Source organism: Arachis stenosperma, chromosome 3 (assembly GCF_014773155.1).
Source record: "Arachis stenosperma cultivar V10309 chromosome 3, arast.V10309.gnm1.PFL2, whole genome shotgun sequence".
Lineage (NCBI taxonomy): Eukaryota > Viridiplantae > Streptophyta > Magnoliopsida > Fabales > Fabaceae > Arachis > Arachis stenosperma.
Genome location: NC_080379.1, coordinates 13108254 through 13122907, shown reverse-complemented (window position 1 = coordinate 13122907; position 14654 = coordinate 13108254). Strand labels below are relative to the sequence as shown.

The 14654-nt window shown below is 32.3% G+C and overlaps 1 protein-coding gene across 1 annotated transcript; it reads right to left on the bottom strand.

Annotated features, from left to right (window-relative positions):
- Positions 1–949: 949 nt before the first annotated feature.
- Positions 950–2104, bottom strand: LOC130965515 (protein FAR1-RELATED SEQUENCE 5-like). Its single transcript, XM_057890272.1, has one exon. It carries the CDS (start codon positions 2102–2104, stop codon positions 950–952), a length of 1155 nt encoding a protein of 384 aa, XP_057746255.1.
- Positions 2105–14654: the final 12550 nt, after the last annotated feature.

Below are 14654 nucleotides of genomic sequence, written 5' to 3'. Positions count from 1 at the left end.
AGGGATCGTTGATGCCTTCCACGTTAACATTAGGAGTTGACTTGCCTTGTTTGCGTGACTGCAGGCAGATAACTAAATTGACAAGTTTAGACTGGACTTCATCAAAATCTGCAATATCCTTACAAGCAATATCACACAGCTTGTTGCAATTCGATGCCAATGCACCAACTCGAAACTTTAAGACCCTTTCGACGTCATCATTCACAGGCATTTCTGTGCTAATAAATTCGTTCTTTGCATTCTTTGTCCACCTTTTGTAGATCAATGACTCTGGAAACTCAAGTATGTTTTCGAACTTCATGGCACAGAATACATGACTACATAGAATACCACGTGATTCAAACAGCTTGCACGAGCACGAGAACAGATTCTTACCTCTATCAACTTCCACCCATCGATCTTTGGCCGGGTCTCCGAGAGTAGTCACACTGAACTTGACCTTGTCCAAGGTTGTGCTTAGTTCCTTGATATTTAAAGCCCCTGCCCTCTGAATCTCATTACGAATTTCCTTGAAAATGTTTCGCGTGAAATAACATGATGCAGATTTTTCATATACCTCCAACGAGGTAATCATCACTGGCTCTGAGAACTGAGACTTAAAGTCAGCTATTAATTCGTTGTTTCTATACTCCTTTAAGGCCCTATCCAGGTTATGCATGAAATCAATGAGGGTGTTCTTGCGATTAACATAAAATCTGATGAGAGAATTTATACCTTCGCACTGTGATGTCGTCCTTATGTAACCGAAAAACTTATTCCGGAGGAAATAATGGGACCACATCGCACGAGTTTCGTACGTCTTTTCCATCCAGGTACTCCCAACAAGGTTGTGCTTATCTAAAATGGCTGCCCATCTCCGATCAAATTCTCTCTGGTCGTTGTTGTTGTATATAAGACACTTAAAATTGCGCAGGAAATTAGGATTCTTTATATTTTCACATGTATTTCTCTACAGATGCCATCCGCATAACCGATGGGTCGCATCAGGAAGAACATTCTTGATTGCATCTCGCATGGCAAGGTCTCCATCAGTTATTACTGCTTTAGGACTTTTCCCACCCATCGCTTCAACAAAAGTTTCCAACAACCACTTATACGTCTCTGTGGTTTCGTCGGATAGTAGGCCGGAGCCGAATATAACATTCTGCCCGTGATGATTGCATCCAGAGAAAATGACCAAAGGCTTGTTGTATTTATTCTTCTTGTAGGTTGAATCAAAGGCAACAATATCTCCAAAGCAGTGATAGTCGATAATTGACTGCCCATCTGCCCAAAAAATATGCTCGAGCCTTTCGTCACTAGTGAACGTATACTTTCCAAAAAACAGCAGATCGTTGTTTGACTTGCCAATCAAATAGTTTATTGCCGCATTGGCATCCCCATTTTTAACTTTTGACCGACGATAACGATCAATATGGTTGTACAAATCTTTGCGTGTGAAGCCAGCATAACGATATCCACCCTTCTGAAACGCAATATACCCCATAATATGGCAGATCTTGACACCAAAATTATGAAGATTTTCCACTTGGACTTTATCAGTGACACTGAGACGACGATTAGCCGGAACCAGATGCGCAAATTGGGGTGGCAGATGCGCAAATTGGGGTGGCGTCAGATCGTGGTTGTGAGATTTCACAAAACATGATACCCTCCATATACCGCAGCCATAGTCAAGCTTTACCCTAAGTCGAGCTGGACACTTAGTTCGCGTTAGTGACCTTGCCTCCCTTGATCTATCATCCAGATCAAGATACCTCACATTCCTCCACCCCTCTTTGTTGCAAACAAGTTGCCTGCTAATGATTCTACCTTGATTATCCCTAACCACATCGTCCTTCCTCATTACAAATCCATGCCAACAAGAATAAGCGTTATAAAATTGGCAAGCCTTATCCTCTGTCCTAAACTCCAGGTTCCAAATATCCTCCACCATTAAATCCGCTATTCTTTTTATACCACAAATTTCTTCACTCTTGCTAGTAGAATCCAGCGAATCCACATCGTCGTCTTCAGCATCATCTTCTGCATTCGGTTGATAATCGAAATCATCACCCAAATTATTATCAGAATCATTCTTCACATCATCCTCGTTTATGGACATAATTTAACCCCTGCCAAAATCCAAGTTTGTGAACCAAAATGTGAATAAACAGAACCAATGGCAGCAATTGCATAAAGCTAACTTAAACTCCTTAAAAAAACTATACTCATCGGAACCAAGGCTCTTAACCTAAGCCAACTGTTTAAGAGTCCAGTATAACATTTTAATTTCAATGCCCCAAACATAACCACAGCATACAACTGGCAAATGTGAATTAAAATCCTAATTCCAGAACCTAAACCCAACACCATAAACAGAGCAATGTTTAAAAGACAGATACTTCCATTAAAATTAAAATTAAACTAACCTCCATTATTAAAAAAAAATGAAACGGAGATACCTTGATGACAACCAAAGCTTGAAATCCAACGAGTAAAGAACTGAACTTCTGGAGGGAGACAATCTTAATTAAGCACCCGCATGTGATTCGTAGCCGGCTGAGAAATGGGGATGGTAAACCCCTTCCACCTGCAACAGCTTGTTCGCGATCAGATGTAAACCTACTAGGTACATAAAATTCACAACATGCAAGCACACAGAGGTCATTCTTCGGCATCACCTAAGTCGACGCCGGAGCCCAGTCGATGGAAACAAGTTCCAGTGATGGCTCCCGCAATCACAGAGTTCTAGTGATGGCTCCCGCAACCATAGATAACAGAACGAACTTGTGGTTGAAGTGAAGAATAGAAAACGAAGAGGGTTGGGTCAGTGGTTCTGTGCCTAGGTCCTGGGGTTGAATAACGTGTTGGAGAGTATAAAACGAAGGCCAAAAAATGAGGGTTGAGTGACTAATGGCTGTGTGTCTTCTTTTTCTTAAAAATGCATGTTGAACTTCAGGAACAAAGGAAGGGTTTGAGGAACAAGAGAAGGATTTTGTGTTAAAAAATCAATTTAGAGTGTAGAAATTTTAATTGTAAATTTTCTCTAATACATTATACAGTATTAATATATAACAACTACTCATATATTACAATGTAGTATATTCATGTTATACATTCATTATGAACTTTGACTTTTACAGTACATCAATTAATGAACCTTTAAAAAATTTTCTTGATCAATGACTGAGATGATGACACATAAGCAAGTATAACTTACCCACAAATTTGCCATGGATTTGGAAGAAATCACCGAACTTTAGTAGTAAGATTTTCAATTTACGAATTTTTCATACAAAATTTCAGTTAATTCCAATCATCACGTAGGTGTAATTAAAAGGCCAACTTCAATGACCTAAAAATTGAACAAGTATTTAGTGCTTGTTTGATTAGTAGTAGCTTATCCAATTAATTTAGATTGGTCAAATAATTAATTTATTTGTATATTGTATAATTTTAATTTAATAAAATCTTTGAAAAGAAGTTTATATTTTTTAAAAGTATACATTTTATTTTGTGTTTGATAAATTAAAAGTTTATGTACTTATATTTACGATTTTTAAAAATTTAAAGTATTTTTAAAAATATCTAAGTGAGAATTTTTTTAAAATTTGTGCTTATCAAATTAAAAAATCTAATATAACTTTATTAATAATAAATATCCAAAATTACATTTTTTATATATATCTGTTATGTTTTTTTTATATTTAAAAACTATTTTATTAAATATAATTATAATGCTTATACTTATCAAAAATCATTTTTCGTTTGATTTTATCAAATGCAGGAACTGCATTAAAAGTTAAAAAACAACTTTCATAAAAAAAAAAAGTTTCACCAAATTAAAGCTAAGTATTAAAAGTTTAAATTTTGTCTTATCCATGTTATAACTAATTGTAATAGTTGTAATAATAGTTGAAGTAATGCTCTGCAAACGATGTATGTTGTTATGGTTGAATACACAATGCTAAACTCGGATGGAGCATTGGAATGAAAAACGACAAATTGCAAGACATAATGTATGTAGTAGCCGATCACAGAATAATTCCAAAAGATGTAAAGAACTAAATTACAAATGCATAATGCTTAATTGAATTAACAAAAAATTGCTGTCTGCTTAAAACCTCTGCTAGCAAAAACTCAATAGAAAAAAACTAGATAATAAAAAAAAGGTACAGCTTGAGGACACATTCCAAGCATGGCGATGACTAAACCCGCTCTTCAAAGCACGAAGATGAATATCAGAATGAAGATCTAGAATGTCCATCCATTACGGTTTTGTTGAAACGAGTAAGATAATCAAGGGAAGTAGAATATAGAAAAATGGTTGATAAACTGCTCGGAAAGATCAGAAAAATTTGTAATAGAACCGTTAGTCAATGACCAAAACCAATTTAAAGCAGCACCTTCTAAAAAAGTGGAAAAAGCACGACACAAGATAGGATCGGAATTACAATAGAACATCATCTTAGAGTAAAACATAGAGACGTGTAGTTTTGGATCACCAATTCCGTTATAAGGTTTCAATGTAGTAGGCAACCAGCAATTTTTAGGTAAAGGGAAGAGCATGATACTTGCGGAAAAAGGTCCAGCAATGATACGAGCAGATGATGATTCTTTCCTTGGAGTTTTGGAGTTATAATTAGCGCCATGATGGTTGTTGCGCGCGTCTAGCTGTCGCTGAAGTTCAGCAAGTTGGGTGGTCAGTCTCTCTTTTTCAGCTTCAAGTTCGGCAATCGTCATGGCAGTAGTACGAGGAGGTGGATCTTTATCCATTTAGGTAGAGTAGCTTGAATGCGCATGACGCCAATTTATTATAGTATGTTTCACCTTTGAGAGCTAGAAATCTCAGTTGGTCATAGCCGGGTGGAGGCACCGGTTCCGTATAAGGAAAGAAAGGAATGGTTAGCTCTGTACCTAGCTAGCAACTATATAGTGCACATGGAAAGTAAGAAACGGTAAGATATTTCAACAAAGGGATCCAAAGATTGAGATGATTGGATGGGAAATTTCTTATTGTTTTGATTTGGTTTAATTAGGCTGATTTTTAGGAATTTTACGTTTCTTGTTTAGATGTTTATGGTATGGTTATATTTTGAGTTTGCTAGCGTTTGTGTTGTATTTCTATATTGTTTCTTCGCGCTATACTCGTTCTGGGCAGTTATGGGGGGGATATATATTGGGAGCTTCTATGGTGGCCAAGAACTTAAGGTGGCTAAAGTGACCATATGATGTATAATATAATTCTTGATGACACGTGGAGTTGGAGCTTGTGATTGACTCTATTATGACCAAATGAATTTTTTTAATTACTGTAAAAATAATAATAGTTGATAACATTAATAAAAGGCAAAATCATAAAATTAAAATTTATTTTTGGAAAAAAATTTATTAGAAAAAAATAAAAGAAATTTGAAAGCTATAGTTAGAATTTCAAATTCAAACAGGGAATAAATGGTGTAGTGAGTCTATGGTTGTTGAAGATTGTTGGCCTCTCTTTGTAGTCGGTAGTGATTTGCGGAGGTAAAATTCGTTGTGGTCGTTGTTGCGGTATCTGTTAAAAATTGATCGGAGAAGATGATTTGCGTAGATTATTCTATCAAGGCGTCGGAAGCGGGGATATATCATGAGCGGCGTTAAAGGGCGCTAGTCGGAGCCTCAGAGGTGAAAACCGGAAAAAAGCGTGGTGGGTTATTGGCGTCGTATCTGATAGGCGCGGATTGGAGAAGGTTGTGTGGTTGGAATTGAACATCAAGGTGTCTGAAAGCGGCTTGGCGCAACGGTATATCGTCGGTGGCATTGGTAGTCGCTACATTCAGGTATGTTATCATCCTTTTTTCATTTTTGTCTGCAGTCGTTGAGTATTTTGTTTCCATTCTTAGTATGTTAAATGAGTATGGTTCCTGGAATCATATTAAATGGTCATCTTTGGATTATTATTGAAACTTCAATAAAAATACCTTACTTCTGTTGGTATCCAATATGAATGAATTCAATAGAGTACCAAAACATGCCATGTGATTGTACAAAAAATTTAACAATAATGTGTACATGTTTTAGCATTTATGAATCAAGTTTTTTCCTCATTTTCTTCTTATTTTTAGAAAGTATTATTGGTTTAGTTGGTTAGCTTCTAGTTGCTGAGAGATGTATGTGTCAGACCATTTACGTATATATATAGCTTATTCACATTGATGGTTTAGAGAGAGTCATTAGTCATAAAAAATGTTTGTGTAAGAAATTTTTGTGGGAAAGATTAAAGAAATTTGAGTACTTCTCAGAAATTTCACTGTAAGTTATGATCTTATTTATCTATTTGAGTGATTTGTATTTTATTTTATTTTGATTTTCAATTGTTTTTGCATAAAATAAATTTTTTACTTTCGAGTTATGCTTTAGTTCGTATTTATTCTTCTCCAATATTTTGGTTTCAAATAAACTCTCCTGTTTATCTTCTTTCTCTCATTCTTTTATTGAAAGGGTTAAAGGAGAATTGAGTACTTCTTCACAAATGCCACTGCAAATTATATTCGAATTTTTCTTATGTTATTGTATTTCAATTTCCAAAATTTTTTGCACAAAATAAACCTCTTATGTTTGAGTTATGCTTTAGTTCTACTAGTATTCTTTTTTATCCGATATTCTCTGTTAAAATAAACTTCATGTTTATCTTCTTTCTTTTGGAAGGGTTGAAGGAGATTTGAATACTTCTTCATCCATTGCAAGCTATGATCTAATGTATCTATTTCAGATTTTTTTATTTTAGTTTATTTTGATTTTTAATTTTTTCGTACAAAATTAAATCTTTTATTTTTGAGTTATGCTTTAGTTCTACTAATACTCTTTCTTGTCTGATATCCTTGATTCAAAATAAGAAATTGTTTATCTTCTTTGTCTCCTTTTTGTTTGAAGGGTTGAAGGAGATTTTAATACTTCTCTACAAATTTCACTATAAGCTATGATCTAATGCATGTATTTGAGTTTTTCTTATTTTATTTTATTTTGATTTTCAATTTCTATTCTGCATAAAATTAGCATTTTACTTTTGAGTTATGGTTTAGTTCCACTAGTACTATTTCTCTCCAATATCTGAGTTTAAATAAATTTTCTTATGTATCTTCTTTCTCCTTTTTTTGGAAGGGTTGGACTACCAGAATCACAAGAATTGATGACGTAAATAAAATAAACTTGTTTCTTTCTTTGATGAAATTATTCTCTTATATATAAAGTTGTTGCTTTTGTATAATTAGCTAAAGGCTTTAAAATATCTTCAAAGCATTATGAAAGCCAATTAGCACTCTATTCTTCGTCTATTCTTCGTCTGATTTAGTTTGAAGAGAATTAGAATTCTTAAGAGAATTGAAAATTATACTTTTTTGAATTGGCATCAATGTTGTGAATCAAATGTTAGAATTTTATGTTATCTTCGGTGTTGTCTGTGTATTTAAATTTGAATTGTATAATGCAGATACTTAATAACGCCTTGGAATGGATAGTGGCAGCGAAGGAAACTCAGACTTTTCGGGTCAATAGACCGATGGATGGAGTAGTGAGTCCGAAGAGGAAGAGGAAGAGGTGTCTAAGGAGTTAGAGTCACCGTCACGAGTGGGCAAGGAGAGCGAGTCGGTGGAGAGAGTTGATGTATTTGGTAAAGGGGACGATGGTGGCAGAATGCCTTCATCAGAGTCAACAGGTGGTTCAGGCGATCAAATGAGTGATGATGTGGACACTTCGATGCTTTCAACGGCGGCTGCATTGGCCGAAGCCGATTTTCAAAGAGTTGAAGAGGCTTATGCAAGATATGTGAAGTATGCAAAGGCGACTGGATTTGCTGTTCGAAAAGGGGATTCCATTAAAGATGATGAAGGCAATGTTGTGAAGACAAAGCCAAATCAAGAACTTGTACTTCTCAAAAATATGCAGTCATCATACCCACAACTAATTATCATGTTCATTCCAGTCAAACTTTCTTTTGGCTAGCCAACTGTACCCACTCCTAGCTGAGTAAAGTCTAGAAGATGCCACACCTCACGACCAATCCAAACTTTCTCCAACATTCAAATCTGGATTATAAGCATTCAAACGATGTTTGACATCTTCTGGAAGGTTTAGAAAAAATATCATAGAGATTCCGTTGACCATCTTTCCAAACATCTCTAATAGTTAAATCAGAGTTAGATATATGTACAAAAGGGACATCTTGAGCAATTGGGCCCTCAATACTCCAATTGTCAAACCAAAAAGATTGATCAAGTGACCCAACACACCAAGAGAAGGTATCCTTAAGAGCACCAAAAGCTTTTGAGATACTCTTCCAAACATGAGAAGCGTTGCAAGGGACATGACCATCTAAAACTCCCTCATTCCTCAGATACTTTGCCCTCAATAGAGCAACCCAAGGCTTGTCCTGACAATGAAAAAGTTGCTAAACCAATTTATCAAGTAAAGATATATTAACACACCCAGGATCTCTAACACCCAGGCCACCAAATTTCTTTTGAGTGATCACGGTCCTCCAATTAACAAGAGAAAGACCTCTACCATCAACTTGACCCTTCCATAGGAACTGTCCCATCATAGAGGATAACTTATCGCAAACCCAATTTGAAAAAAAAGATACCTGCATATGACAGACAAGAATGGATGCTGCAACAGAATTGATCAGGAAAAGTCTCCTTGCTTTATATAGAAGCCTTCCTCTCAATCACCGAATGAAAAGAAGCCCTACTGGTATGGGAATGATTAATGTTAACTCCAAGATATCTTCCTAAGTCCAAAGCGAAACGTATTGAAGAAACACTAGTAAAAATATCTCTTCTACGAGTAGTCACATTTTTAGAACAAAAAGTTTTAGACTTTTCTTGATTTACTTTCATGCCAGATGTCTTGCAAAAAATGTTAAGATAATTCATGACCATTTGGACTTGACTCTTTGTAGCCTGACAAAAAAATAAGAGATCATCTGCAAACATCAAATGAGAAAATTTTGGGCCACCCCTAGTGACAGAAATTGGTTTTCACACACCATCGACCACCTTATGAGATATATAGCAAGCAAGTCTTTCCATACAAAGTACAAATAAGTAAGAAGACATTGGATCGCCCTGTCTAAGCCCCCTTCTACGAGCAAAACTATCCAATCTATTTCCATTCCACATAATAAAAATAGATGATGCATGAACACAATTCATAATCGAATTAACAGTGATGATAGGAAAACCAAAAGCAATGAGAATACTCTCCAAAAACCTCCAATCTACTCTATCATAGGCTTTTTCAAGATCAATTTCAAAAGCAAGAGTAGAGTACCTTTCTTGAATTTTGTGTGCTTCATGAAATTCAAAATTTCTTGGGTCACAATAATATTATCAGGAGCACCCCGACCCGGAATAAAACTTCCTTGTAAAGGACCTGTACTTATCAAATTAGTTTTTATATATTCATTTCTATATCTAATTTTAAGAAAATTTGTTTGTTCTTTTAATAATAACATGTTTAACATTTATATTATTATATAAAATATTAGTAATGAATTACAAAATTATGTTTCAGTAATTATATTGTATATCTTAGATGTTATTTTCTTGTAAAAAAATACTCAATTTTCGTTTAATTTTACATTCTTAAAAGAAAAAAATCTACCTAACTTTTTTTATCTTAACTTATTTAATCCCATTTATCATTTTATTTTAATGTTTGTATCTTATATTTGATCAGAGTGTTATGCCTTTCAAGTAATTAATAATTTATTATTTGTTTTCAAATAATTTTAAGGGATAAGTACTTTTTTTGTCCCCAAGGTTTGGGGTCAAAATCAAAATCGTCTCCGACCTTTTTTTATTATTAAAATCATCCTCAGTTACAAAACGTTAAAAAATCGTCCTTTTCCAAATTTTTAGACCAAAATACCCTCATCATCATCATTCTCCTCTTTACCTTCCTCACCCCACCACCTCCACTGCCACCAACATTACCACCACAACCACCATCAACACAAACACAAACACCAACCAACATCAACACCAAACAACACCATACCACCACCACCACCATCAAGCCCCACCCCTCACCCCACTCCATCACCTCCTCACCGTAACTCCCCACTCCCTCACCCCTCACCGTAACCATCACCACCATCAAGCCCCCCCACCCCCTCACCCCTTCACTGTAACTCTCCACCCCTCACCCCACTCCTTCACTGTAACCATCATCACCGTAACCGTCACCACCATCAAGCCCCCACCCCTTACCCAACTCCCTCACCCCCTCACCGTAACTCTCCACCTCCTCACCCCCTCACCCCCTCACCGTAACCGTCACCACCATCAAGCCTCCCACCCCTCACCCACTCCCTCACCCCCTTACCGTAACTCTCCACCTCCTCACCCCACTCCCTCACCCCCTTACCCCCTCACCGTAACCCTCCACCCCCTTCCCTATGCCCCTCTCTTCATGGTTATCATCATCATCATCAATAGATAAATTTCACAAAAATTAGAAATTTCACAAAAAATTCAGTTCACAGAAGAAGAAGAAGAAAAAGAAGAAGAAGAAGCAGTAGTGGGGTGGTGCGGTGCAGTGGTGCGGCGGTATGGAGAAGAAGACGAAGAAGAAGATGGTCGTGCGGTGGTGCGGCGGTGCGGTGCGGTGCGGTGCGGCAGGCGGTGCGGCGGTCCCCCTTCTCTCCCCCCTCCTCCCCCTTCCTCTCCCCCTTTTTCTCGCGGCCTCTCCCCTTTCTTTCTCTCCCCAGTCCCCACCCCCTTTCTTCTTTTTTTTATTTATTTTATATTTATTTTATTTTATAATTTTCTAATAATGAAGGGTAGTTTAGTAAAAAAAAGTAAAAAAGATGATTTTATAACGCTTTTTAACGTTGAGGATGATTTTAATAACAAAAAAAGGTCGGGGACGATTTTGATTTTAACCCCAAACCTTGGGGACGAAAAAAGTACTTATCCCTAATTTTAATTAATAATTTTTGTAACTAAATACACTATAAATTTTTGGTACATTATAATTTTATAATATATTATTGATATTGTTGTATCTTCTATGTAATTGTCATATAAAAAATGATATGACAAAAAAATTATAAGATTTATTCTTTATATTATGATAAAACCAATTTAATAACTATATATTATTCCTAAATTACTTTTATGTAATGAAAAAATTTAAAATAGAATATAAAAAAAATTGTTTACAATTCGACTTCTCCATATTCAAAATTTAAGATCCGTCCCTAATAATATAAATACAAAAATATTTTATAAACTATTATGATTAAAATATCGTTTACCGTAATTTTACATGTATAACTCTTTTTATTTTATATTTTCACGTCTTGTACTTGTCAATGCCCATTTTTTAAATCTTATAACATAGAGTTAACAAATAATATGTATAATCATGGATATACGAATTAGAAATAAAGAATTTTTAGTTAAATAAAAAATAACAAATTAATATCTTAGAAAAGTATAAACGTTGATAAAACTAACAAATTTACTTCACAAGTCGTCGTGGTTTTGCAATTTTTATATTTGGTTTAGGAGACGAGGGTGGCACAATGCCTTCATCAGAGTCACCAAGTAGTTCAGGCGATTAAATAAGTGATGATGTTCAGACTTTCATATTTTTAAAAGCGGCTGCATTGGCAGATGCCGAATATAAAAAATAAAGTGCATGATACATATAAAATAAAGTATATATTATAACTTTTTGCTTTGAATATACCAAAATTTTTTAATATTTAATTTAATTATATTTTATTTTTAACTTTAAAATAAATTTTAATTTGATCTTGCAATAATATCTATTTTTACAGTACAAAATTGTTCGATTATTTTTTTAATTACATCCAAATAAATTACACTTAATCTTGTTACTCTAATTCTAAATATATATTTTTAAAATTTTATTCTTAATCACATTACTTCTTTTTAAGTAAATTTAAATTCGAATAAGAATAAAATTAGAAAAAAAAATCAATAATTATCTATAGTAAAACAATTAACATTATTTAAGGATAAAAAATATAAATATTGAGAGGACAAAACTATGATCCTTCCATTTTGATGCTTCTATTTTTAATACGATCTGTTATTATTGATTTTCAACTAGTTTATTTAAATAAATTATTTTAAGTATGACATTATGAATTTAAGATTTACAGATACTAGCTTTAATGAATTCAAAAAGTGAAAAGATAAATATTATTAATAGAACCTATTATGAAGATTTTTAATAAAAGTAATGCTACATGGCCAATAAATAATATCATTTTTGTCCCGTACTTAATCAGTAATAATTTGTACTCACATATCACATAGATTTTACACACAATAAGCATTTAATTTACACCTATGTTTATTATTTTCACTCAAATTTTTTAAAATTTATACACATGAATTAATAAAATTTATCTGTTAAATATGATTTAATATTTATGTTGCTAAAAAAATGACCAAAAATACTAAAAGTTGTTAATCCCAATATTTTTTCTTTTAACAATAATAACAACAACAACAACAACAATAATAATAATAGTTATTTTTATTAAATTAATATTTTGTAATAAAATTTAAATACTTTATAAATTTATTCTCTCATATAATCCATGCAACAAATATATTAATAGCAATAATTTATATAATCCCATGATTTTGTTCTTTTTTTTTCTCATATTACTGTTATTTATTAATAATTGAGAAGGTTTTGTTGACCCATTATTATAATAGATTTTTAGTTTTGAGTATTATTTACTCAAAAATTATTAATAGGGCTTTTTTTTTACATAAAAGGCCTATATAATGTACATATAATTTTGGTTATGACATTTTCTTTTTTGTCCTGCAATAATTACTAACATTTATAACAATCAGTCCCACTAAAAACCTACATACTCTTTTTCATATGTCATCTGATTATAGGATAGTCAAATTTTGACCATTTTTAGTCATTGTTAGTCATTGTAATCTTGGCCACCAGAAAACCTCTCATATATACATATATATATATAACCCGTGCCACGTGATAAGATTGAAATTATAATTTTAAGTTGTTTTATTAAAATTAATTTGAATTATAATAATTTGATTAATAAAAAAATAATATGTTATGCATTGTTCGTTTTTTTTAATCTAGTATTAAGTGTATCAACTCTAAAATAGTTATTAATTGGTTTTAATAATATACTTTTTTTAATAAATCAAAAATATATACCCAATATGACCATAAATAACCTAATAATACTTTTCACCAATAAATTTTTATATGTTGTTTTACCGTAAAGTAAGAACATATCAAAATCAGTTTAAAATGAACAATAAATTATTAGAGAATTTTAATGTACAAAGTTTTCTAATAAATAATAAATAATTTAAAACCACTAATATTTATTTAATACACCATATGCTAATACTGCTAAGAATATTTTCTAAAAAGATATATTCGTAAAAATAGATATAATATTATTACAAATATAACATAAACAAATGTTAAATAAAAAGTTAAACCAATATACTTATCAATGCCTTTATTAAATTTTGTAAATTGGAGAATAAGTATGTATTCGATTGTTTGGTGATCACATAGACAATTGAATAATTGAGTTGTAAATTGATCTCATAGTGTGCACTTTATTTTTTCTCATCTCTAAATAAAAGCAAGAATTAAGTGAAATAAGTAGTAATATATAATAAAAAAGATAAAATATTTTGTATATATATAGATAATTGTTACAAAATAAAATCTTATTGTGAAATATTAAAATTTCACATACTCCAAATCATGAAGATCAACTACAATGTAATGGTCACTTCTTCATATTTTTTATCATGATATAAGCTCTTTATTTTCGGTCAAGAGTCCAATAACATCTAATTGAAAAAAAATGAATTAAAAGTATCAAATTAAGGACAAATAAATGAATAATATAATAAATTACTTATAAATTAAAGAAATTTTACCAATTTATTTTATATTAAACATTAAAACTAACAATATATTAATAAAATGATGTAGCTTTAAAAAAGTCGCAATACAATTTTAAATATTTGCATAATTTAAAACCACTAATATTTATTTAATACACTATATACTAATACTAAGAGTATTTTCTAAAAAGATATATTTGTAAAAATAGATATAATATGATTACAAATATAACATAAACAAATATGTTAAATAAAAGGTAAACCAATATGCCTTTGTTAAATTTTGCAAATTGGAGAATAAGTATGTATCCGGTTGTTTAGTAATCACGTAGATAATTGAATAATTGGGTTGTAAATTGATCTCACAGCGTGCATTTTATTTTTTCTCATCTCTAAATAAAATCAAGAATTAAGTGAAATAAGTAGTAATATATAACGAAAAAGATAAAATATTTTGTATATATATAGATAATTGTTACGAAACAAAATCTCATTGTGAAATATTAAAATTTCACATACTCCAAATCATGAAGATCAACGACAATGTATGTAATGGTCACTTTTTCCTATTTTTGATCATGATATAAGTTCTTCTTTTTCAGTTAAGGTCAAACTCATCAGATGCAACTCTTTAAATTTTGAAAGTTGTATTTCACTTTCTTCGTGATTCATTAAAATAGAAGAACTATTTACAGGTGTTGATATTGTATAAGTTATTTGTTCTCTTTTTTTAAT